The 27,648-nt window shown below is 33.4% G+C and overlaps 1 protein-coding gene across 4 annotated transcripts; it reads right to left on the minus strand.

The window, feature by feature from the left end:
- Positions 1-2,114: 2,114 nt before the first annotated feature.
- LOC129798100 (zinc finger protein 160) lies at positions 2,115-27,496 on the minus strand. Of its 4 annotated transcripts, none has more exons than XM_055841072.1 (8): positions 27,349-27,496; positions 26,607-26,799; positions 26,265-26,432; positions 14,433-14,871; positions 13,991-14,363; positions 8,823-9,234; positions 8,652-8,751; positions 2,115-3,351 (listed from the first exon to the last, which is right to left on the minus strand). In XM_055841072.1, exons 2-8 carry the CDS (start codon positions 26,769-26,771, stop codon positions 3,191-3,193), a joined length of 1,818 nt encoding a protein of 605 aa, XP_055697047.1. In that variant the 5' UTR covers positions 26,772-26,799; positions 27,349-27,496; the 3' UTR covers positions 2,115-3,190. The 4 variants fall into 4 exon arrangements, with proteins under 4 accessions (XP_055697047.1, XP_055697049.1, XP_055697045.1 ...); XM_055841074.1 differs by having other exon boundaries at positions 14,433-14,868; positions 27,349-27,453; XM_055841070.1 differs by having other exon boundaries at positions 26,571-26,799; positions 27,349-27,450.
- Positions 27,497-27,648: the final 152 nt, after the last annotated feature.

Consider the following 27,648-nt stretch of genomic DNA (forward strand, 5'->3'; position numbering starts at 1 on the left):
AGGGTGGTAATTTTTATGAATTTTCCTCCACCCACAAAAACGACCTTCTTCAAGCAAAAGATTTTCACGGTAAATATTAACTTTAATAAACCCTCTATAACTTGGAATAGTTGCTTTTTCGAAAAATCACTTGCAGTGTGCAAAAATGCTTAAAATATTACACATCAGAATTACGATTTTAGGCCCATTTTTTATTTTTTCCATTTGGATCCAAGAAAAACGGCCTAGGCTTCCAAGTTTGTCAGGAAATGTGAGATGTAGGACCAGCTTTTAGATTATATGTCCATGGATGAAATTCATTTAGTAACTTGGAAAAAAATCAACTTTTACGAAACTGCAACATTACGAAGGTGCAAAACCTTCCCCTACAAAGTATTTTTCTAATAATATTGCCATACCATCAATCACACATAACTTAAGACGGAAGCCCTCAAGTGAGGCTTGATATTACGGTCGAGGTTTCATTCAACTCTCATGAGTTTAAATTCTAGCCAGCCTTTGTCGAGTGTGAGCCCGAGGCTTGTTTCAATCCTCTTTGACTGTATATAAAAGCCTTGTCGTGGAAATGGGTTTCCCTGCGGTTTTCTTTATTATTATATTGATGTTATGTGATTTATTTGAATTTAATGAAAAAGAGAGTTTAAAATTCTCTCTTTTACAACAATATATAAATTGACAAATAAATATATACTTCCTAATTTGTTTACTTTTGTTGTCGGGCTTATGCCCTGAAAGATTCCTCAGAGAGACCAAGGCTTATCGCGGCCAATTGCCCGGCAGCGACCCAGCTCTGTGCCCCCATCCGAACACTTCCAGGCCATGTTACCGACTGACTGAAAGTGTCTCCTGTCAGCCAATTCCCCACACGGCGGGCAACAGAACTATATACCGCCAGTAAAAGGCCTTGCTTGGAGCGAGAGGCGGGAAATATAAATTTCCCGCAAACAGGGAATGGAATCCACCAGCCGGGCTCTATTTCGCTATCGGTGGAAAATATTGCCAACACTTTTTCATTTTTTCTTTCAATTTCTCCATGATTTCTTCTTTTATTCCTTAATTTTTATGGATTCTTTAATTTAATTTACTTTTTAATTCTTTTTCTTTGAACTCGCAGACCTTAATTGCGAGACCTTCACATATTGTGTATACGTTTTTACAAAACGTTTTTAAGCCATTTTTATTTGATTAGATGGTCTGATGCTTCGTCGTAGAAACTGGATCGAGAAGCACTGATTGAACTTGTAGGAGAAAGCGCGCTACCTTCGGACGATTTATTTTATTTATTTATTTTTATTTATTTATATGCTTCGCACAAATAATTTTTTTCAATGTGTTATAAATTGATTTGGCCCATTATAATGTTATATTTTAATAGCTATTCCAATGCTTCAAATTTTCATAAAAAAGTAATGGGTGCAATCCATAAGGAACATAGAGAAAAAATTGAATTGTCCGAAGCTTGAGTTGTCCGAAGGTAGCTCGTTTTTCCCTACATACCTTTGGAAAATCGAATACATATTCTTTATGAATTTTTCAAACGAAAATTATCTCGACTGAAGTATACTCTTAAGTCAAAAAGATTTAAGCATATACTTCAGCCGAGCTGAAATGTCACATTGTAATATGTAATTGATGAGCAGTGAAGAAAAATTATAAAAATTGTGGAAAAAAATTATATAAAAAATATATATAGAAGAAAATGTGATTATTGACAAGTGACCTTATGGTTTTGATACACTGGAAAACCATAAAAATCAGCATTTCTTCAATGGAAATATGGGAGCCGTTGCAGTGTCAAAAAATTACAATAATCTATTGTCAATTAATTCAATTCAAAGTATTTTGCAGAAAAAATTTAAATAAAACGAATACAGAAAAAAATTTTGAGTTCTGTAAAGTGACCTTATGGTAATGGTACGCACTTTAATAATCCTGAAATTTTCCAAAATTTGTTTCTAGCGAAAAATTTTTTTTTTATTATTGCAAAAAGCCAGTTTTTATAATTTTAAATTTATAAACTTTTCAAACAATATCTGTCCAGCATACTGCGAAGTTTTTCAATTGCAGTGGATCCCAAATATCTCCCCATTTCATCCCAAATCAAAGATTTAGAATTTGACTTTATGATTCTATTTATTTTTATAATAATTAGTACAGAGTAATGTAAGTTGTGTTCATTGTTTTACATAATTTTGTAATAAAAAGCGTCTCAATCGGAGAAAATGCTTCAAACACTTCTCCTTGCTTTTATTTTTGTTTTTTTTTTTACCTAAAACATGAAATTTACAAACAAAAAAAGAGCAAATAATTTCTTAAATTCAGCTTCAAAGAAAATTGTTTTTGCCTTTGTTAAAAAAATCCAAAAGAGTTTGTAATTCATTAATTTATTTTTCTTTTTTTTTAATTTAAAGAGAAATGGTAAAAATATCGTTCAACTCATTACTCAAAAAAAAAATGAACAGAGAAAAAATATCATTTAAAAATAAATAAATATTGAGAGGATTATTTGAAAAAATCCAATTAATTTGGAATTTGATTCTTTTGTCTTCACTATTAATATTGACTCATTCTAACGACTGTGATTCATTTTCACTTTGCATTATCTTTTTTTTTTTTAATATTAGTGTCTGAATAATTCTAGTTCATTTCTTTTTCTTTTACTTCAAATTTAAGGTTTTTCTTTTATTTTCAATAGGGACTTTATGATATTGTGTTTAATGGTATCGTCAAAATAAAATGTTTCTCTTTATGATATCATCGTTATCACGAAACATTTCTTTTTTTTTCTTCTCTATTATACTTATTTTCAAAAAAAAAAGACAAAATAAACAACTTAGAATATTTCTATAACTAATATATACATTTCAGAAATATTTTTCAATCAACTTTCTAATGTTACTGCTTTTTACCTACAGACAAATAAATTTATCTTTTAATTTTTTTACGTTTTACTTTTTTTACTTTTTCATCATTCTAGTTCTTTTTTTTTGTATATTAGTTAATCTTTTTTTTTCTTAATTCCTAAACTTACTTTTTTTTAGAGACAAGTTTTTCCTTCTTCATCCACTTTTTTGTTTGGATTCTGTTGTCCAGCAAGAATATCGTCCACGAAATAAATTGGTATAATTCCATCCGACTATCTTTTTCTTCATGGTCTCACTTTAGAAATGTCTTAGTTTTTTTTAAAGGTTTACAAACCCGAAATTATGACTTCATTGTGAATCTTTCCGCCATCATCATCGTCCATCTCGGGCATTTCCTCCTTCTGGATCGGTTGGAGGTTCTGGGCATTTTGCTGTTGTGACTGAGAATTCTGCCCAGAATTCGCCGGTTGTCGCGGAGCTGTTTGTCCTAGAATTAAAAGTATAAAAAAACATATTTCATTTTTATCTTAAATTCTCCATTTTAAAAGAAGAATTCATAAAGTGCAAAGCATGATTTGCTAAATCTAAAATTTATTTAGAACAACCCTCTAACAGTGTTATCTTTAATACGCGAAAACAAGCTTTAAATTTAAAACAATGTTTTCTGGGATAATTATGATCCAATAAAGTCAAAAATACCATCCATTCTTCATTATCTCTCTTAGTTTAGGCGCGCCAGGTGAGAAAATATAAAAATTTTTTGAAACTCTTTTTGCTTCTAAAATTCACATTTTTACTTTTTTCAATTTTTTAAATAAAATACACAAAGTAGAACGACATATCTTTCAGTAAAAATTAATTTATTTTAGTCAGATAACTTTAAATCGGTATTTTTATGGAAATTGGAAAAGAGTTTCTTGCTTAAATATTTTTTGCTGCTTTTTCTCTGACCTGTCACACAAAACTGGGAATAGCAACTAAACGAAAAGTCAAAATGAGTTCAAACTTTCAAGAGATGTTTGTAACCGTGGTATCACACTAGAGAATTTCACATTAAAATTTTAATGTGATTCACATTAATTGTTGCTGATATGTGTCCTAATGTGCAATTTTCGTCAAGAGCTTTTAGAAATCGATTCATTTAGTGATAAAAATGTGGACTCGAGTCACAAAAATTCGTTTAAATAGATTAAAATAGTATAAATACGATTTATAATTAATGAGCAAATTAATGAGAATTGAGCAAATTTATGAGCAAAATTTGCTCATTAAATTTTCATCAGGTACTACTTCATTGCAGTCATTCGCGTAGTTTCTGCGCCACAATTTTCTCACCAATTTATTCATGATTAAATTGTGATAAAAATTAGTGTTAATACCTACTATTTATCGCGCACGAGATGGAGAAAGGACAAAAGACCTTGAAAAAGATCGGTGCAGAGGATAAATAAGAAAAAACACTAAACAAAAATGTGTTCGATCTACATTTTATATTCCTTCATAAACTTCTAGTATTTCGTGGTAAAATGAGATGGTGGCCGAATTAATTGAGGCTGTGCATCAGGAAACCGTCATTTGGGACTACAACTGCCAGGAATACAAAAAGGGACAGATAATCCTAACCGGCTTATGTAGGTGAGATTCTTAACGTGAGCTAACTCGGAGTGCATGCAAATTCGATTTAGAGCTGAAATTGTGAGTCGCCATTTAGTTATCTTGAATCAAATTCGTGAAATTATACAAATTTTGTATTTAAACCAAAATATCAAGGATTTGGATGAACTGACAGAAAAGTGATATATGGGTGAAATGTAGACCAGAATGTTCTCTATAATTTTGCCATAGAACATGATCTCATCGATTACTCAGAAGCCGAGATAAGCGCGTTTTTTTTTGTTTTTGAACTCGTTTTTTCGACCAGATCGCCCCAAGTGTTCATTTGATGAACTTCAACTATATCAAAGAATTGTTATATTTTGTGAGACTTTCCATTTAAAACCCTATTTTAAGTGTCTTGCTGGAGTAGAGGCAGTCAAATTGGCATCTGAGTGGTTTCAAAGCGTTATTATGGGAAAAATCAATTTTTTCACACTTAAACGGAAAAATCGGAGAGATAGCTTAGTCTGAGCGGAAAATGATGTATAGACGAAATATGGACATAAATGTCCTCTACAATTACGTCGAAATAATCATCAAGATCGGTTCAGCGACAGTCGAGATAATTGAGGTTATGTGATATTGAAATTGGTTTTTTGGCTGTGGCGCCCCTGGTGTTGCTCTCACGAAGTTCAAATGTACAAAGGAGTTTTTGAGAAAAATGAGTTTGAATTTTGATGCTATCGCAGCGCCACCTGTGGTGACTTTTTGAACTTCCATCTGAAAATGCTCACCGAGACGAAATCATAAACCCAAAATTTAGGTCAAAATGTTAATTAGAACCGAAGATAGAGGCCGGTCAATTTTTGAACTTTGACCCCTTATAGCTCGGGTCAGGGGTCATCGATCGACTTAAGTATTTTTCCATAATCTTTTAAATTACCATCTTTTTAATATACACTCTTCATGAACCATTTTTAATTTTGAAATGATTTTAAGATGATTTATAGACAAATTTAAATCGACGTTAATCTTAAATGCATCCAAAAGCCTTGCGTAAAGGAATATAAGGCAGAGTTCCTTCTCGAGAGTTCAAGCAGTTTGCAAAGCCTCAGACGCTTTGCCACCCTTTCTTTCAATAAAGTTCTTGGTTCTTCGCGTTCATAAGCATGGAATAGTCCTTCAAAGATATTTCCCGCAAATAATTTCCAATTTGGCTCCCTGTTACTAAAATCCTGGCTACATTCTTGTACTCATTCCATTTTCCCCAAGAAAATAAAACTTTGAAAAATGCTTTTAAAAAATTGCATTTTTAAATGAAATTAAGATTGCAAGGTGATTTTTCAAAAACTGCTTCAAATGGAAATTTTTCGCTACTCCAAATGGAAACGTCATTGTTTTCATCATAAATACAGTACTAAATTATTATATTTATATATTTTCTATACCACAGTTTCATTATTTAGTTAATTTTGCTCCAAATAAAGCGAAAATCTCTTTTTGGAGAGATTTTCTTATTGTTTTAGATGGAAAAGGAGAAAATACCATAAGAACAAATCCTGCACTCAAACGCAACTCAACAAGGTTTTGGAAGCCTTTCGTCGCAGTTTCACTTACACTGTTTGTCTCCAATTAGAAAATTTCCCTTGTCTCCATTTGGATTAATATGTTTCCAATAGAAGCATTTTACGCTCGCGTATTTTTCTTGTATTTAAGAAGTTTTCAAATTATATCTAAAGAATTTTCACTAAACAGTAACATTCTAGAAGAGTCAAGGAGCAAATTTATGTAAATTCTCTTCAGAAAAAAAGGGACAGATAATCCTAACCGGCTTATGTAGGTGAGATTCTTAACGTGAGCTAACTCGGAGTGCATGCAAATTCGATTTGGAGCTGAAGTTGGGAGACGCCATTCAGTTATCTTGAATCAAATTCGTGAAATTATACAAATTTTGTATTTAAACCAAAATATCAAGGATTTGGATGAACTTGCACAAAAGTGATATATGGGTGAAATGTAGACCAGAATGTTCTCTATAATTTTGCCGTAGAACTTGAACTCATCGATTACTCAGAAGCCAAGATAAGCGAGGTTTTTTGTTTCTTAACTCGTTTTTTCATCCAGAGTTCCCCAAGTAGTCATTTGTTGAACTTCAACTATATGAAAGAATTGTTGTCTTTTGTGGGACTTTCCATTTAAAACCCTATTTTAAGTGTCTTGGTGGAGTAGAGGCAGTCAAATTGGCATCTGAGTGATTTCAAAGCGTTATTATTGGAAAAATCAATTTTTTCACACTTAAACGGCAAAATCGGAGTGATAGCGTAGTCTGAGTGGAAAATGATGTATGGACGAAATGTAGAGACAAATGTGCTCTACAATTATGTTGAAGTAATCATCAAAATCGGTTCAGCGACAGTCGAGATAATTGAGGTTATGTGATATTGAAATTGGTTTTTCGACTGTGGCGCCCCTGGTGTTGGTCCCACGAAGTTCAAATATTCTAGAAAGTTGTAGCATTTGGTGAGATCTTTCGTTTAAGCCCTCACTCATCAAAATCGGTCACATAGAACCGGAGATATGATTTTTTGAATTTTGTGAACTTTGACCCCTCATATCTCCGGTTCTATTGAAACCACAGCGCGCATACGCACCATTTTGGAAACGTTCTAGACTGGACTACAACATACTAAAATTTCATTAACTTGCACAATGCCGTTTTTGAGAAAAGTGACTTTGAATTTCGATGAATTTTGACGCTATCACAGCGCCACCTATGGTGACTTTTTGAACTTCCATCTGAAAGTGCTCATTGAGACGAAACCAAAAAGGTAAAATTTAGGTCGCTATGTTAGTTAGAACCGGAGATAGAGGCCGGTCAATGTTCGAACTTTGACCCCTTATAGCTCGGGTCAGGGGTTATGGATCGACTTAAGGTTTTTTTTGTTTGATAGGTATAATCAACGGCTACAACATACTAAAATTTCAGCCCGATGCACAATGGAATTTTTGAGTTATTTAACTTTTAAGATTTAAAAATTTTCTTTTTAATAATAGCGCCCCTAGCGGTGGTTTTATGAACTTGCGATGTTAGAAGGGGAAGTGGCATTTCACGAGAGCTTTCCAAAAAGCCCTCACTTTTTAAATTCTGATAATTAGAACCGGAGTTATGGCCATTTTAAGAAAATTTTTTTGGACCCTTATAGCTCGGGTCAGGGGGGTCGGGGGACCTCAAGTTTGGTATTGATGGAAAGCCCTAAGGCCCAGCTATAACATACTAAAATTTGAGCCCGCTCGATGCCATAGGGGCTGAGCTATTGAGAAAACAAAAAAAGGGGGGTCTTCAAAATGGCGGAAGGAGGGGTGGGGGGTGGGGGGTCAATGCACCAAGTTGCAATTTTCATGCGATATATAACCTTTGCCGAAAACCGCAAGTCGATATCTTTTTTAGTTTAGGAGCTATTAAGCTCCAAAGAGCGGCCGGCCGGCCGGCCGGCCGGGAACGTAAAATAGCCACATATATATTCGTGATCAGGAAGTGGCGAAACACATTTTGGCCAAGTTTGAGCACGATCGGACGACATGAAATTTTGTTAGGATTATAGTAGGTGAGATTGTTAAGAATCTCACCTAATATGAACTTAATGTATTGAATCTTCTGTCAAAGTTAAAGCGTTTGGAAATGGTTTTGAATTAGGACATTTACCTTAGAAAAAAAAGCAAAATAAAATAATTTGTTTTTAGAGATATTTCTTGAATAATTTTATGATAAATTCAAACGATCTATTTTTTAGTAAATTTTTTCCTGAAAAGTATTCAGAATGCACGGTTAGTGATTAAACTAAAGAAACGGAAGGCTAAGTTTGTTTTTGAATAAGTACCTTTAGAATTTTTATATATTAAATTTCCATAACCAAAGCAAAATAATCAATAAAAATTTTGAAATCACTTCGCATTTAGGATTATTATTGAATGATTTTTTACAAATCTTTGTATTTGTTTTAAAATTAAAATAATTTCTTTTTAAAAAAGATATATTTCTAAGCAATCCTTAAAATTTTTCTTTGTATAATTAAGAAAATCAGGGACTTTGCAATTGCTCACTTTCTGCTTTGCAACTTTGCACTTTTCACTTTGCGACTTTGTAAAATTAAATTGAACAAATTCATTTGAATTATTTAATGCGAAACTTACCGTATTTCTCATGAATGTTGCGATGCCGTTTGAGAGCAAATCTGTCAGCGAAAGCAGCTGAGCAGATATCGCACTTGAATGGTTTTTCTCCCGAATGGACCTGCAAAGTACAATCCATGAGTATCCTAAACAAATCTCAATCCCTCCTAAACCCTATTCCATCGCCCATACCTTTGCGTGATTCTTCAAGTGAGCTGCTTGGCTGAAAGCAGATCCGCAGATGTCACACTTGTAGGGCTTCTCACCCGTATGGATCCTCCGATGATTCCACAGTGTTGCATGTCGTGCAAATCCTTTGTCACACACCTCACAAACATATGGCTTTTCTCCGCTGTGGGTGCGTTCGTGGTTCTTGAGGTGGGGCGACTGGGAGAACTGCATGCCGCATGTGTTACATCGATATGGCTTTTCGCCCGTGTGTATCCTCGAGTGGTTCTTTAAGTAAACCGCCTTGGCAAAAGCCAATCCACACACGGTGCACTTGTAATTCTTTTCGCCACTGTGCAATTTTCTGTGTGACCACAGGCTGGAGTACCTCGAGAACGTTCCGCCGCAGATGTTGCAGTGGAAGGGTTTCTCATTTCTACAAAAACACCATACCACGAAAAACTTCTATCAGTTAAGCTTGTCCTCTCTTTTGGCTTTTGAGAAGTTTTGGACCATTTTTGACGATGGTATTATTTATATTGGAAAATTGAGATCTCATTGCGATTTCCATTCTTCGAACTCAAAGGGATCAAATTTTGCTAGAATGCTCTTTTAAGTTGTGAGAAAAACAATGTGCCATCGTCAGCGAAATTCAAAAATATATAAAACTTTGATCATAGTCGCAGAAATTCACCAAATAGAATGAGTCATATTCAAGAAGAGCAAAATATAATATTTTTTTTGTGAAAGAAATTCAAAAAAAAATAAAATAAAATATTAACACATGATAAAAATGAACTCATTAACCAGGATAAGAAGCAGTGGCGCAGTAGGTTTGTCAAGGATAACTATTGGAAAGGTTTCGGGTTCGATTCTCGCTTCGAACCACTTTTTTTTTCTTTTTACTCTGTGCTTACATGGCTTACTTAAAAAATGTACAGTAGACTCTCTCTCAATTGGGCATTTCGGGAGAAATGTCATCCGGTTTATCGATAGATTTGGGCGTCAAAGCTTTTGTAAATTCCAAAAAAAAGCGCTCAATTATAAAGAATCACAGTAAAATAGGAAGAACTACATTGAATTCGAGCAAATTAGCTTCATAATTAAACGTGAAAATTGTCAACAAAACTTTTCGCCCGATTGAAAAAGAGCTGATTGAGCGAGAGTCTACTGTAATAATAAAGCATCTTTTTGAATCGCTCAAATGTTTGGTTATAGTTACGTTTCGAGAGTTCAATATCATTTTAAACTCTTTTTTTTTAATAAATGGAGGCCGAGCGGTTAGCGATAGCGACTTTGGATCTTCTGTAACTCAAAATGAATTCTAAGAAGCAAGACGTGATTTTATAATTCATTCAAAATATTATAAATGGTATAAAAACATATTTAAAATGTTTTAGAAGCTAAAGTAATAACCATGCACCCAATTAGCCTCATTCCTCACAAAGTATTTTCCATAACGAAAAGGAAAATATTCTCGGAAAGCATACGAAACAAAAGATTTGGAGAAAAATAAAATTATTCGGAAGGTCTTCTAGATCCTGAACATCCTGAATTGAGTCAAATTAGTAATTTTTATTCAATGAAAATATTTTTTAGTTAACAATTCGTAGAGCTTAAATTTCCCGCCTTATAGCAATAAATGCTCTGCTGAGGCAACCCTAAATATTCGAGACGCAATGTCTCCTTTCTAGGCCAGCGCCTCTAGTGATAGTGGAGACAACTGTAATAGTTTAGTCGATCGTACGATTTCAGTGAGTACGGACGTGAGTTCGTCTCGAGTCGTACAAGTGATAGGACATAGTGCGGAGAGCTCGCTACAGTCTGGAGCCCACACCAGTCGATTGCATAAGCAGGTCACCTCCTAAGTATATTAGATTTAAGAGTAGATATTGCTTGCCCCCTATAAATTTTTCAATTTATTTACGAATTTTACCAAACACGTTTGGGAATTTTTTAAACACAAAAAGAGAATAACAACGAAACAGAAAAGTCATCAAGAAGAATTCTAACATTTGCAAGATCTCTGCATTTTTTTTACAAAGAATTTCACAGAGTAAAATGTTAAAGTGTTTTTTAAGGAAATTAATTAATTTATTTCTATTATAATTTTTTCACATATTAAAATTTGCGAATAAAATTAATTTACGTTTACCAATTAATTACCTATTCTACAATAAATCCTAAATGAATACAAAAAAAACAAACATCTTGAAATGCAGGATTATCTTTGGACATAACCTCAAAGTTATATAACCTATAATAATCGTGGCTTTCTGCAATGTATCCTTCAATTATTAACAAAAAAAAACAACAAAACATATTTAATGGAAATATAAATTAAATTAAATTAAAAATAAATGATATTCTTTAAATAGGTTATGTTGGAAATTTAGATGGTCCTAAGCTCTATAACCTAACTACTTACTTTATTGTCTAACAAAACTCATTTTATTTCAAAATTCTGTGGCTCATAATTAATTTATTATTGGAACCTGAATATTTTAAATTCAATTTATATTTCAATTTAGCAGAGAAAATATTATTTATAAGTCAGAACTATTTTCTTAAACCTTGTTTTTATTATTGTATAACATTCAGACGAAAAAATGTAAGTTATAAAAAATTAATTGAATGTACATATATCAAACACAAATAAAAAAAAATGGCCAAAACTTTTTATTAAAAAAAAACAGTTGCATTTTGCATTTTAATCGAAAAATTACTATTTTGTGAAATGGAGATAAGAGCACTTCTCGGAGTACTACATTTTAATTTTAAATATTTAAATCACTAATTTTTTGCCAGAAATTTACCATAAAACAATCAAGTTATTGCAATGTTGAAATATGACTTTGATAAACGCTATTTGGTAGGTCATGTCCTAACATAACCTTAAAAAACTTTTCAAAAGTTGCCCTTTTAAATTTTTTTTGACATTTTTGCCCAATTTTCTTTTAAAAAAAAAGCATTTTAAAAAATGCTCCTAGTGTGCAGTCGGATTTAAGCAATTTTCAAAGGCTTCCTTTTAATGTATTTCAAGTTATATTCACCGTAACCTCACATTACAAATTATTTTCCTAACTAAATAAAGAAATATGACTACAATGAGATAATTTTGAGGTTATGTCGATGTCGTACATAATCCTAAATTCTGGAATAACATTTTTATCAGCAAACAAGTGCATCAAGCCCATCTCTTGCGTAACTATGGAACATTTTCACATCAGAAGCAAAAGATTTCACGTATTATAAAAAATATTATATTAGCCACATTTTGCCCTTTTTCCACTTTTTTCTAAAACTTTTTAAGAGCTCGATGCTCGATTTGCGTTAAAAAAAAAATTAGCACTTATTAGTATAGTATTTTTTTTTTATTATTTTTCAGCTTTCTGATGATTTCCTTCTGTTTTTACAAGAAAATTGCTTATCTTTCTAAAATTTCTTTCAAGAATAATGTTGCTGTTTCAGTGAAAAATGGAAGGGGAAAATCTTTCTCCTGAACATTTTTTTTAGAACGCTCCTGTTCTCAAGTGCTTCTGCATTATCGACTTTTCTTAGTGTTGGTTCCTGTCTTGACTGTATTTCCCAGTCATAGCCGTGTTCTAAAACAAACCAAACAGTCATGACAGGAACCAACACAAACAAAGTCGATTAAGTAGAAGTACTTGAGAATAGTCATGTTCTAAAAAAAATGTACATGAGAAAGCCTTCCCCTTTCTTTTTTTTGATTGAAACACCACGTAACAAATTTTGAATTTTTTCGTTATTTTTTTAAGCAGATTTTATTTAGCTGAGTGCTCAATTCTCGATGAACCCTAATACTGGGGTTCTCAAGGGTTCTAATAGCCGTAATATTGCTAATTGATATCCTGTTCTCAAGTGCTTCTGCATTTTCGACATTTCTTTGTGTTGGTTCTTATTACGACCCTTTGGTGTTTTTATAACACGGCGAGAATAGGGGAAACAGACGAGACAGGAACCAACACAAAGAAAAGTCCATAACGCAGAAGGATTTGAGAACAGTTAAGTGCTAAACAACATACTCATTTTCTATTGAAATAGCACCATAATGGATTTCTTCCAATGGAATATTAAAAGGAAAAATCTTCTGAACACGACGTTTTTTGAACACGTCGAAGATTGAGGAAAACAGTCGAGACAGGACCCAAGACAAAAAACTGTCGATAATGCAGAAGGACTTGAGAACAATAAAATGCTAAAAAAAGCATGGTAATTTTTATTGAAACAGCATCGTAATGGATCTCTTCCAATGGAAAATGAAAAGGAGAAATCTTTCTCCTGAACATTTTTTTAGTACATGACTGTTCTCAAATGCTTCTGCTTTATCGACTTTTAATTGTTTTAGTTCTTATCACAACTGTTTGGTGATTTTGGAACACGACGAGGACTGGGAAATAATCGAGACAGGAAGCAACACAAAGAAATGTCGATAATGCAGAAGGACTTGAGAACAATAAAATGCTAAAAAAAAACATGCTCATTTTTATTGGAACAGCATTGTAATGGATCTCTTCCAATGGAAAATGAAAAGGAGAAATCATTCTCCTGAACATTTTTTAGTACATGGCTGTTCTCAAATGCTTCTGCATTATCGACTTTTATTTGTGTTTGTTCTTATTACGACTGTTTGGTGGTTTTTGGAACTCGACGAGGACTGAGGAAATAATCGAGACAGGACCCAACACGAAGAAATGTCGATAAGGCAGAAGCATTTGAGAACAGATTTCTTCGTTTCATTTCTCATTGGAATAGCACCATTATGATGGAATAAAAATGGAAATATATGGATTCCCGAGATATCTCTATAAAAATCCAACTAAAACTGTATGACTTTTAACAGATTCGAGACTGTAGCGCCCCTGGTGTCGGTTTCCCTCTGAGAAATTAAATTCAGTAAATAAAATCGGATTTATGGTCATTGAAGTGTCAAAAAGGGTTTAAAAAAAATTAATAAAAATCTTAAACATATTTAATAGGACCTAAATAAAAATGAAAAATAGCATGAGACCTCAGACAAAATCATCGTTGCGTGATGTAATATTTTATAGTTTTATTGAACTTGATATCGTGTTCTTGAAATTCCGAGATTAATATTTTGCAATTCAAATATCCCGCTGATTTTTTTTGAAAATATTTTTGTAAATGGGCAATATTTCTTCTGTACTTACTCTTGTTGTTGCTGTCTTTTCTGGCCACCAATGTAGATCAATCCGGACCCGTTGCATTTGTGACACTTTGTCACAGCTGCTGTGTTGCGCTTCTTCACTGGATGATGTCCAACTGCGTGTTTCTGCTGCGGCTGCTGATGTTGATGTTGATGCTGTTGCTGCTGTTGTTGCTGCTGCTGCTGTTGCTGCTGCTGCTGTTGTTGCTGTTGCTGCTGCTGCTGTTGCTGAATATGTTGCTGCTGCACTGAGGAAGTTGTCGCAACGGGAATAACAGTTTGGCCACCTAGAGATTCCATTGATTCCGCCTGCGACGTTGTAATGTCCGTCATTTCAAATTTAACATCCCCATCGGGAGCCACAAATATTTGGGTAGCTGCAAATGCAAGAAATTTTCCCTTGAAAATCAATTTTATTGAACCTCCTGGAAAACTTCATAACTTACGCCGTGGAACAATATGAGCAGGATTGTCATTGTTAATACAATTCTCACAGCGAATAAGTTTCGGTCCCTTCCTCTTCGGATTCTGCACAATTGTTCCCCCGCAAGTGATACATTTCTGCCCTTTATCCACATTCATTGGCTTGGCAATGGTCACCTCTCCTCCCGATGACACATTAACATGTTGAATGGCTTGAGAAGTGGCCGGCTCGAGAGCCTCAGTGGCCACAATTTGAATTTGACCCAGTGTCTGCCCACTTTCAGTCACAAGATTCTGTGCCTGAACGAGATTCTGAGCCTGAGCGACAACTGTTATCGCATCATTGGTATTATCTGTGCCATCCTGATTGTGAATCCTCTTGTGCTGATTCAAATGGGTCAAATGGGCAAACATAACACCGCAAACATCGCATTTGAAACTGATGTTTGATACTGTATTCTGCTTTGGGATTTAAAAAGGACAAAAATCAGAATCATGGCAGTCTTTTTATTCCTCCTCCGAAAACTTCCCTTTAATAGAGTTTCTCTTTTTTTAATCCTTCCTCAAATTGAGAAAGTTAATAATTAATATTCTGGTTTCTGCCCTAGAATTGCCCAATCCAATGCAATACATTCGGTAAATTGAATTAAAATCAGCGCAACTTGCATGAAGCTCAATCAAAGCATAATTAGTCAAATGGATTGAAATGATTTTCTAATAATTTCACAGGTAATGACGCCACGGATATAACGATATTCTGCGGTAGAGATGTATGTAGGTAGAGGAATAAATCAATAAGCAACTGGATGAGGAATATGAGATTATTCATGCAAACTCGAGGAGTTCACTGACTTTGATATTTAAATGTGTGATTGAAAAGGGATGGACTCTATAATTTACTGAAATTCGGGGTTGAATAGTCAGAGTCAAATAGTGAATGCTAATTCGTCATTCCTGATAACAATGGTTGATGGTTGCTAACAGCGTGTTTAGTCCGTATTGCATTTGAATAATTGGTAAAATTTATGAGTAAAAAATTATAACTACTATAAATCATATGAAAATGCAAAAATCTTTTCTGTATTCTGTGAAAAAAAGTATCTAAAAGCATTATGCAAATGGTAATTAAAAGCACTCATAATACGATTTTTTCTAGGAAGAAGCAAATTGACCGTCAAATCTTTACTGGCACCGTCGAAATCTCGCCGTTTCTTTGTTACAATTACTAATTTTTCCCATCAATTATTTTAAAAGAGTTGATGTAGGGTAATTTGTCTAAAGGGAAACAGTTTGGAAAGTTGGACAAAGCAGTGTGGAATGTGAGACACCTCCCTAAAAACTTGATAATAACTCAATTAAATATTACAATTTTCGATAAAAAGACTATTAAACCTAATTTTATGATTATTTCAGAAGTTAAAAATGCAAAAATCGTTATAAAACAATCAAAGGGTGACTTGCAAGAAGAATTTAAAAAATATATTGAATGCGTGATATTCATAAACTTGACACGGTTGTTGTCATTTTCTCTGTTTCTTATGGAAGTTGCTAGGAAAATATCGAAGTGTTTTGTTTAATTTTTCGGCATAATTTGTAAAATATTATTAAGTCCGTAGTGAAAATCGAAGGACATAGGGGAAAGTGACCATGCTTGATACGATCCAAGCTTGATAATAACTTTTTTTTCCTATGTTAATCAATAGTTATGACTCATCGCAATATATTTCAATAGCTGGTGCTAAGACTCACATTTCCTAAAAAAATTAGGATCCTAGCTCTTTTTTCCTAGTTTCAGGAAGCAAAAATCAAAAATAGGCCCAAAACTGTAATTTCGACACATGATATTTCATAAGTATTTCTTAATTAATGTCGCTGTACAGGAAAACTACTATCATAGGCACATAGAGGGTTCATCAGTACTAATATTTATGTAAAAATATTTTTAATTAGTGGACACTGTTTTTGTGGGTGGTAACAAATTCATAAATTCTACTTGTGTCCATCCTATATTCTAAGAAGGGTCCATGAATGATAATTTTAATGTGGCAACTATATCATTAGATGTGATTATTTCATAATTACACATATTGCAATCCGCCAATTTTATCGACAATTGACATAATCTTCAACCCTGTTGCCTGAATTTTAAGGTTGCAGAATGACATATTCATGGACTCAAAGTGAAAAAATGATTTTCGCTAGCGCCCTAATGTCATAAAAACATGGCTTAGAAAAATTACATAAAAGTAATTTTAAAACTAATAACCAGTCATATGAACGATTTAAGCAGACAGATTAGAGTTCCGTCTAAATATTGATGTGCAATTTTTTGTATCCGGTGAATTTTTTGCAGTGAAAATGGGTCTCCGAATTGTCGAATCAATTATTATACAGGAAGGCCCCGGACCCAACTTGTATAAAAATCGCCACTGAATTTCCATTTTCTTCTTGAGGAAAATCTAAGGATTTCCAGGAACTATTTGAGGTGGGATTATGAACCTAATAAGTGAGACATTTTTTTGTCATAGTGCAAGAATCGCTTCGGTTTGTGTGTTAATCAGAAAATAATCACAAACCTTGGACATCATTTTACAGTATCAAGCATGGTCACTTTTCCCTACATCCATTTAAAAGGTGAATAAAAAATATTTGTGAAATATTAAATTTAAAAAGGATAGAAAAGTGATTTAATTTCGTGTTGCTTTCTAAAAAAGTTTTATGAAATATTGGACAAGTTGATTTTGTGAATGAATTTGGTGGTTTTGTGCAGTGAAATCATGTTAACAAGAACGACAAAGATTCTTAAGTATCCGGAGAAATAGTTGCAACAGCAGTTAGCAGCTGATAAGGAGAAAATCTCCTGGAAAAGGCTGCAAGGATTTCCAGATTCCTAAGAACACATTTTCTGACAGATGTGGTAGTAAATATCGCAAAAACACCTGAAGAAAGACAAATAGGAGCCTTTACAGAACTCTCAAAGCAAGTGGAAAAGGATTTGTGCGGATGGGGAATTGAAATGTGCTAAAAATTGCATCCGCTTTAAATCTATAACTGCTGGACAGCGCGAGGCGTCTGTGAAATTTACAGAACCTCTTTTTGGTTGGGCGTCCAAGAAGTTCTTGGTAATTAGCGATCCTCAACTGTTACCCGGACATAAAGGAGGGATTAGCATAGCCATCCAATGTGCAAGTATACGCAGAAAACCCTCAACATTTGATTTTCTACATATTTCGTATAATATTTTGTCATTCATATCACTATGTCCAACTTTCCGAAATCTTTTCAAAATGTGTTGATTTTTAATTTGATGGAATATTCCAATTAATTGGTTGAAATATCTATTAAAAACTGTTAAGATTCTGTTAGAATATTTCACAAGCAATCTCATGATGCAAAGAAAATGAAAAAAGAAAACATTTATTCGGCTTAAAAATGCATTTGAAATTGAAATTTTTCTTAAGTGTCTCCCTTTCCACAATCCATCCTAATACAATTGAATTTCGGATAAAAATTATTTATCGGTTATGAACCGGTTCATTACCGGTTCAGTACCGATTAGAACCGGTTCAGTTTTGTAGGATATTCCAAGACCTTTCCAACGAGCTCAAACACTACCCCATTCAGTTAAAAATGCCGTCTCTAGTTTTTTAAACCTTTAGACTTTGAAAAATCGTTAATAGGAATGATTCACAGAGGTCTATGTACAAAGCACACCTTAATTGTAACAAATATCGTGTAACAATTAACGAGTGCAGAAAAATCCCCACACGAATCTGTATGGAAATGTGAGAAGGTGGCTTTAACTTTAAAGTCCACTTGCCAGGGTGTAGTCTCTAAAATTTATCCAAAAATTAAAAAAAAAATTGCACGATGTGTTTATCGAGCAATCTGGTTAAAAACATCATTTTCATGTTAACGGTCCTTGTGTCGACTTATGGAGGGGGGTTCCTCGAAGTTCACAAGTCTCTATCTCTATCCGATTTGGTCTCTAGAGATTGGAGTCAGCCAGACAGACAGATCGACAAACAGCATGAAATTAAGAGGTGGCGAAGAGTCCCAGCCTTTGCTATTTGCTCGAATGCGTGACTTCGATGCTAAGCCTTAAAAGTACTTTTGCAATATTTACCGTTTACCGGTTCTCACCCGATTTGAACCGATTCATAAATCAGTCAAAAAATCCCCTAAAATAGTTTTAAGACCAGAGGAATTGATTTTCGGGCGAAAATTAATTATCGGTTTATAAGCGGTTCATTATCGGTTCACAACCGATTTCAACCGATTTATAAATCACTCAAAAGAGCACTCAAAATAACTTAGGAGTAAGATAAGTGAGTTTCAGATTAAAATTAATTATCGGTTATGAATCGGTTCAGGACCAATCGTCTGAAGTGCGAAAATTTGTTGAAAAAATTGATGAATTAATACTGCTCTCTCTGTGAAGTTCGAGCAGTAAGAATACACGAAACTTCAGAATTCCAAAACCAAGAGAAACCACAGCAAATTTAAGCATATTTGTTCAAATTTGCATGCACAAGACACCTGAATGAGAAAGTAGCCCAAAGTTGGAATCAACGCTAAGACGGCGGTGGCCGCACGGATGGTGGGTCAAAGAACAAAGAGATGATAATAAAAAATAATAAAAAAAAGTGGAAGAATCGATTGATTCATGACCTCTACACACTAGAGAAATTAATGAAATTTGTCAATTTTTTGAGGTTCGTGAAAAAATTAAAAATATTCGTTTCATCACATTTAGTAACGAGTTATTTTATTATAGAATAGCAATTTTATTCTAAAAATAAATTTGATAAAATATTTTTTTTAAAAAATCTACAAAAATATTAAAAGAATTTGACGGTCAATGTGCATTCACCCTATTAATCCATCTGGTTATGCAGCCAAATAATGTGATTGACTGATTTAATTTGATTTTTCATTAATTTTAAGTAATATGAGAAAAATACGATCGAAAAATAATTGTATAGAAATCAAAGTAGAATTGAGTTGAAAAAATTGTTTTACGATAGTGTGAAAATTTTCTTGGTGGTGAACTTTATAGTGCCATAAGGACTATTTTCTACCCTCAGGTAACTGCACAGAGCTTTTAAACTTTAACATTTTATCCTATCAATTAAATTTAATCAAAATTAAATTTTCATAAGCAGTAATGCAAATAATTTTAAAAAATCACATAGAGAATCGAACATAAGAAAATCTCTAAGCTCATAATAGGAATTTTTGCAGTGTTTCCCAGTGAAAAGGTATCATCACCCCAATTGGTAAAACAATTTTAAGGTCTAGGTCACGGAATTTCCATTTCCGATGTGAAACTTATTCAGTATTTTTGTACTTATTTTTTGCATTGCCACTCTTTCTATTTTAATTACAAAAATTCTTTTTTCTTGGACAATTTGTATCTCATTTGTATCCCGAAATTCTTTTCCAGACACTTCTGAATTTATTAAGAAATCTAATAGATTTCAAATAATCTTCTTGACAAATTTTAAATATTTTTTCTCCTTAGAATATTCTACGATTTTTTTATAAGAAAAATTGATCTAAAACTCTCATAATAGAAATTATTTATGAGTTGTTTATTGAAATTTTTACCTTCAGTGAGAAGCGTGAGAAAGTGGTGCGGTACGAATTATCGATTGAAATCTTAGTATTCTCAGCTAAAATTGCATATTATGAAAATTCTATTTATTCACACAGAAATACAAAATTTCAAAATTACAACGCATTAAAATTATTTATTCAAGAGGAATGATTTGTATTGATTTAAACCTAAAAAAATATAATCAAGCTTTTCTCTCACGTTTTACGGTGGATATTTTTATAACTCAGATTTTTAAAAAGAAAAATATGCAGGATGCAATTTTTTCATTTCACGGCTTGACAAAATTAGAATAAAAATGAGGTCACAATCCTGATCTAATCCAGTAGGAATAGAAACAACAAACATAAAAAGGGTTTTATGTTTGTTTTCATTCTTCGCCGATTTTCATTCCTCACATCCATTATAGGGGAAAATGGTACTCCTTTGACTTGGGGCAGCTTTTAAAATGATTTTTTCTCCTATTAGGTGAGATTCTTAATAATCTCACCTACTATTTTTAAACGGAACTGGACCTTACTATATTATTATTTATCTTTATAAACTTATTGTTAAGCTAGATTATATAATGATAAGCCTTAATTTCGGTTAAAAATAGAAAGAAAAGCCCAATTTCAACGCTTCTGCAATTCAAAGATACTCAACGTTCCCGATAATTTAATAGGGACATATATCTATTTTAAAAGTTGATCAACACGCTATTAAACTAATAATATCCCATCTTAACAAAGATGAAATGTAAAGCTTTAAAGCTATTCGGGAAAACCTTTTATTTAAACCTTTTAATATGGAAAATTTGGCTGCAAGATTAACACTGAGAAAAGAAACATGGGAGCGATTAACTTTTTTCCTCGTAATTTTAACACTTTTTAGGTGTAAAAATATATCAACATTTTTTAATGTTAATTTTACACTTTTTAAGGGTAAAATCAACATGAGATAAGGGTAACTTTAACCCATAATACACCTAAAAAGCATAATATTTACACCGAATTCGGATCAATACTGCAGGGTAAAATAAACATTTCCAGGATCTTTTTTTTTAACTTTTTCGGATTTCTCTCAGTGAAGCGTAAAATATCCTTTAATTCAAAATTGTTAATTTTTTTATTTTGAAACTAAATTATTGACTTGAATCTGTAAGAGTCATTTATCTCAGAATTGAGGGATTATCTGGATGGATATATTCTGTACCTTAAATCTGAGATAAATCTTCAAATGATAAATTGGTCTTCAAAAGCTAATTTGTATTCTTAAACAATTTTTTTTTTACTTTTGAGCCATTTTTAACAAAAGCTAAATTGTAAGAATCGAATTTCTTTAATTTTTCCATCAATTCTGAATTAAATCTTAAAATGATAAGACAGTAAATCGACCTTCAAAGATCCCCTGATAGATTTTAATTCTAAGGTGTTAAATTTATTTATTTGTTTATCGTTTTTACTCTTTTGAAATCCGAGATATACAAGATTTTTTTTAGCTATTTAGAATTTTTAAATATTTTGATTCTTGTAGATAATTGCTAAGTAGAAGAACATCTAACTCTAAAGAAGCCTTCAGACTAGAGATTGAGCTGAGTTCCCGAAGGTAATGATATTCTAAATAGCATCAAGTTTAATAGCTTTTTTAGAATCTAATAATAAGTCACCTATTCTTAATAATCCAATTCTGAATAAAAATTTTCCTAAAAATCTTGCCTGTTAAAATTTAGAAGAGTTAAGACATATGGTTAAGCCTTAAATCCAAAGCTCGTATAAGTTAATTTTTAAAAAGAATCTAGCCAAACCTTTTTAAAAACATTTAGAAGCTGAATTTTTCTGTCCTGAAAGAGTCTGTCCTAATTAATTAGATCCTTGAAATTACATTTAGAATTATTTTCATTCTTTAGGAAAACAATTTGGTATACAAAACCTTTGTAAACCCAAACCTAAATATACTTTTTCTTGGAATTTCCCTGGAACCATGCAAAATTTTTAAAACAATATACTAAGCTCCTCTGTAAACCTTATCTAATCCTTTGAAATAAATAAGGATGGATGAAATTAGTTTGCTTGGATATCTTATACGGGCTTCAGATCTAACGTTTAGCCATTTGGCTGACCTGCGATCATTTCTTAGAATCCAAGTTTTTTTAATTAATTTATTTTTTTTTCTTTTTGAATAAAAAATTAGGATTGAATTATTACGGGTAAAATTATCTATTTAATTATGAAAAACCAATAAAACTGACTTTTATTTAAAATATTGAAACCTTCGGGAATTGGGCTATATCTATAAACCGAAGATGCTTTGTCGGTTCTGAAAGAGTTAAACGTTAAAGTTAAACGTCCCCTCAAACGTATTTGATAAGGTTTTGAATTTTTTCAAGCCACAATTAGCTAACAAACTTAAAAAAAAAAACTGTTAGAGTAGGGGGAGGCTTTGAACTTTCGCACACAAAAATGATGTTCAAGTTCAGTGATTTTTTCTGACTACCATGCAAACCGTATGGATTCTCCAACTATGCCAAAAAAATGTCTTACTTATAAGGTTCATAATCCCACCAAACAAAATCCCAGGAAATCCTTAGATTTTCCTCCAGAGGAAAATGAAAATTTAATGGCGATTTGTCCGATAGATGAATCAAGTTTCTATTATCGCACACGATTCACGCCATCATTGAACACCCCATTTTCACCGTAAATTTTGCACCGGACACTAAAAGTTGCACATCATTGTTTAAAGGGAACTCTAATCTACTTGATTAAACCATTTTTATAAGGAATAAAACATTTTAATATCACTTTTTTGGAACTTTTCTGAGAGATGTTTTATTGACATTAAAAACCATTTTTTTGCTTGATTCTACGAGAATTTCACTCCGGAAACGGTTAAATCTGATGAATACTTTCTTGAAAAGTCCAAATATCACCAAATTTACACGAATCAATAAGTTTTTAAAGCTAAAAATTGACTAAAACTCAGCAAGCGAGAATACCACACAAGATTCCACCATTCCTCCACGGAGCCGGATATGCACAAAAACGTTTGAATGCGCATCATTGAAGATTTCTCTGTTCCTGCAGCTGCAGGAATCGGGATTTAGCACAGATATTGAGCTTCAGCAGGTGAACAAGCTAAAATTTTCACAAAACATCTTCTTACGGACAATTTCTTTTCTTTGTCATGCAAAACAACACAATAGTGAGGTTATGTCAAAGATTGTCAAAAAGCAGTTGTAAACTGTATGAGCTTATTGCAGATGTGATTCTTTCATTGCACATTCAGTTTGTGCAAGCTTGAAAAATATTTTTATATCAAAGAAATCCAAAATTGCTTAATAATTACTCAACTGCAACCTATTTGAGTCAAATTACTTCTTGTTTATCAACTTTACGATTTTTAAGTTTTCCTTTTTAGTGGTGGATCAAATCGGTAGATTACAATAGATGTGAATATGAGGGATCGCATCTAAAATGAAGTTTCTTGGAAAATGTGAGAGAAGCCATGTCTTCTATGTGCGATCGATGAATCTGAGTCAAGTTTGTGAATTTTGTTCCACCCACAAAAAGTGCCTGTTCAGCCTAAAAGATTTTTACTTAAATCTGATTCCTAATAACCCTTCTACCCTCTGTGATAGTAGTTTTTCAGAAAAGTGATATTAATTCTGCACAATCGTATGAAATATTGCACAGCAAAATTACAGTTTTGGACCTGTTTTTAATTTTTGTTTCCTAAAACTAGGGGAAAAGGATTAGACTCCCAATTTTTTCAGGAAAGGTGTGATTTAAGACTAGCTACTAAAATATATAGCCATCAGTGAAAGTTATAAAGTAATACCGGAGAAATTCGAAGTGTCCGATGGTAGCGTATGTGCGAAACATCAAAGCCTCCCCCTAAGTGTGTCAAACTTCCCTAAATTTATCTTATTTTTTTAACCCCGATCTTGAGGGGTTTATTAACCGTTGGAAAAATACAGAAAAAAAATCAAGTGGATTTACAGAAAACATTATTAGGTTCATAAAAGTATATGGCGCAAAATAAAAAATCTTTATTTTCCTCACTGAATATTGGATAAATAAAAAATCGTAAGTTTCTCATCTTAGAATGGAGGGGTACAAGGGGTGATAGAAAAGCCTTTATAGGAAATCTCAAAAACTTCACTATTTTTTTTTAATTCTTATAAGACGAGTGTCGGTTCCGCGGCCGCAGACGGAGATTTATTACTGCTCGAATTCCACAGAGAGAGCAGTATATAGTAAGGTGGGGTAACTGGATCGTTTTCTGTAGAGTGCTACTTAAACGCTTGTTTTTGGACTGATGAAATTCTTTTTTACTTCTTCTAAATCCACAGAATTATTCACTGTTTCATTCAGAAACATAATATAAAAAAAAAATTATTAAAAATATTAAAGAAAATTTATAAAATAATGATAATACTGAAATAAGTCAGCCTGCACTAACTGGGTCGCCTTTTCGCTAATTGACTTTTAATTAAACCGGATTTAAAATATTTTTTTCACAAGGAAAAAACAATAAATGTTTTCAATTAACCGTCATTAGCGAAAATACCACTGCTAGAACATTTTTAGTGAAAAACCCAGCTGGCACAAGATTGAAATGAGTCGATTACACTCACTTATTTAATGGATAAAAATATTATTTTTGCTTTTTTTCAAACTTTCCTAGTTTTATTATGTTACTGTAGTGACTATATTACGGAAATAAAAATAAAAATATTATTTTAAGTGGATTAGTCATAAACGATCCAGATAGCGAAGCGCCCGGATTAGCACACTTGACTATAGTAGAATATCTGGATTTTTCACCCCCCCCCCCTCCCGGGGACCAACATTTTTCTCAACAAATCTTCAAGTTTCAGTCGAATACTGAGAAACAACGTGAGGGTGTCCGTATGTCCGACCGACCATTACCACGCTTTGAGTTCAAACGATTAGAGATAGAAATTTGAGACCCCCCCCCCCCTTAAAGTCAACACAATGATTGTTTACATGCTGATCGTTTTCCCTACCGCTCTTCTTTTCTTCCAAAACCATGTTTTTTAGGATCGCTCGAAAACGCGTCATGAGATTTTTTATTTTTGGATATATTTTAGAGTAGGTTATGCAGGGACAAACATTTCGTCCATATACGAATATACCGTTATCGAATCATTCCTAAAAACGGTTTTTCAAGGTCAAAGGTTTAAAAGAACCTTTAAAAGGCAGAATTTCCAATAAAACTGAACCGATTCCAATTGGTTCTGAACCGGTTCATAACCGATTACTAATTTTTAACCGCAACTTAATTATATTACAATTACACCTAAGCTATTTTGGGCGATCTTTTGAGTGATTTATAAATTGTTTCAAATCGGTTATATACCGGCTATGAACCCATTAGTAATTTTTGTCCGGAAATCAATTTTATTTCTCTTGAAATTATTTTGGGGGATATTTTGAGTTATCCAATGATTGGTTCTATAATCGGTTGAGAACCGGTAAACCGTAAATGATGCAGAAGAACTTTTGAGATAAAACATTATGTCATGAACCGCAGCCAGTCAGTTTGAGAACTTCGTGAAACCTGGAATGCTTTCCGCCCCATTTCTTGTCGTAATATTATTTTTTAAATATTTCTTATAAATATTTAAAAATATGATTCATAGTTCTATCGAAGATTCCTTATTCCAATTCAGAGAATAATGGATGATCTTATAATGAAAATATTTTATTACTTTCGATTTTTAGTCCGTAATACGGGCTTCAGACCTAGGCTTAGCCATATGGCTTAACTTCTCTAATTTCTTTTAGCAGTCAAAATTTTAGGAAAATAAGACTTAGGACTGGACATTATAGGCAAATGATCCGCTCAATTCTGATTGAGCGGATCTGGATTGAATTCTGATTCAATTAAATTGGCTGCTATTTTGAAATTTGAGACTTTCGGGAACTGGGCTAAACTTCTGGTCTGAAGACGGTACTACGGAAACTGGGCTAAACCTCTAGTCTGAAGATGACTTAATAAAAATTTATTTTTCACAAAGAAACTTTGACATGAACTTCATCAATTGCGCTAATCTTTTTAAAGCAAATTGTTACGAAGGAAATTCCTGTTAGATAACTTCTTGAAAGTGTTACGAAACCTCTGATAAAAAAATTTGAGAACTCTGGGATATGGGGCATATATGTTTCCGGGCGGAGTACAAAAGGCACGATTTTGCATGAAATTAATTAATTCCTTGAAAGCAACTACTCACCGTTATTGGTTTGTTGACCACCAGTTGACGCCCATCTACGGTGATTCCCGTGATGCCATTCTGGGCAAATTGATTCACTAATGCATAGTTGTACCCAAAGGGCTGAGCGATGTAGCAGGCCTTGTTGTCCTCGGACAACTGGGCCAAATTGACCGTGCTGGCATGTGCCTAGGCCATCAAAACAGGAATTTGAAACCAAATTTCAATTCACAATTTTTCTTTTTAAGAAATCGCACTCAAAGCACATTTTAAAAACAAAGCAAAAAGTATAATAAAAACGATCGAACATGAATTAACATTGAATACCTGAGATGTAGGCGTTAATTTTTGAATCATATTTACATTAGTGTAGCAAAATGTTGGAAATTCTTGTTGCTGCGTCGTTTTCTGTCCTTCAATTTTGGGCTGCTTGATATTTGGATCTGCTGCTTGGTATTGGATGGTGGTTGGGGTTGTGTTCTGAATCGTATTTGTCGTAAACATGATGGTTTTGGTCAAATCCTCCATAACAAGGGGAAGTGGAGGTCAGGAAGAGCTGTCCGGAAAGAGAGATGCATCATTTTATTGGTGCACTGTGTGCCTTCAATGGGGCTATTGCCACGGAGGGTGCACTTGGGGAGATTGACCAGAGAAAAAAACGTGTGAGCATTATTTTTCTAGCTCTCCCGAGCGCGGGGATTTTTCTTGCTGTCGCGCAAAAAGGCTGACAAATGTGTGTGGATTTATGAAGTGAGAGAAGGAGAAGAATTGAATGAGAAGATATTGGTCGTGGGGGCAGATACTGGATGAAAAGTAGGTAGGAAATAGAGCTTTTCTTTTGCTGGGGCACACAACGTACACTTGCGACAAGAGTCTCAAAGAGGCGAAAATAATGCACGAAAGACAAGGATGACGCCATTTGGGGAGAAGAGAAGGTAGAATTTATAGGAGAAAAGTGGCAGCGGCCATTGCACTGTTCTTTCAGAGTGAACAACAGGAGCGTCGGCTGCTAGATGGGCCCCAAAAGCCCCATTTACCCCACTGCCACAGTCACCAACCATGCACCCAAATGCATCCCATACGGCAAATTCACTTTTTACAATACCTTTTTCCCGATTTTCACACAAATATCGCACTTATAAATAATTTTTTGTCTCGCTTCTTTATATGAACATGGCGTCCCGTACACACCAGAAAAATGAAATGAAAATGGTCAAAGAGCGAGAGAGATACGAAGCAAATGTGGCGCTACTGTGCTGCAATCTGGTGGCAATTTTGCCATGAGAGGGAAAATATTTATTCAATTTTACCCAAAATTGTGATGATTTTCCCTAAATTTTATTGCATTTTCCTCATTTTTCCCCCCTTTTCAAGCTATAGAAATCTCGAGATGTCTCCCTCTTCG

Source organism: Phlebotomus papatasi, chromosome 1, assembly GCF_024763615.1.
Source record: "Phlebotomus papatasi isolate M1 chromosome 1, Ppap_2.1, whole genome shotgun sequence".
Taxonomy (NCBI): domain Eukaryota; kingdom Metazoa; phylum Arthropoda; class Insecta; order Diptera; family Psychodidae; genus Phlebotomus; species Phlebotomus papatasi.

Bases quoted from the DNA above. Each gene is read 5' to 3' on its own strand.
- LOC129798100 (XM_055841070.1), bottom strand. From the start codon at position 26,771: ATGGAGGATTTGACCAAAACCATCATGTTTACGACAAATACGATTCAG. The intron at 14,872-26,264 runs GTGAGTAGTTGC...TAAATCCCAAAG, and splicing joins TGGTCAACAAACCAATAACG to CAGAATACAGTATCAAACAT. The intron at 3,352-8,651 runs GTAAGTTTCGCA...TTTTAATTCTAG, and splicing joins CAACATTCATGAGAAATACG to GACAAACAGCTCCGCGACAA.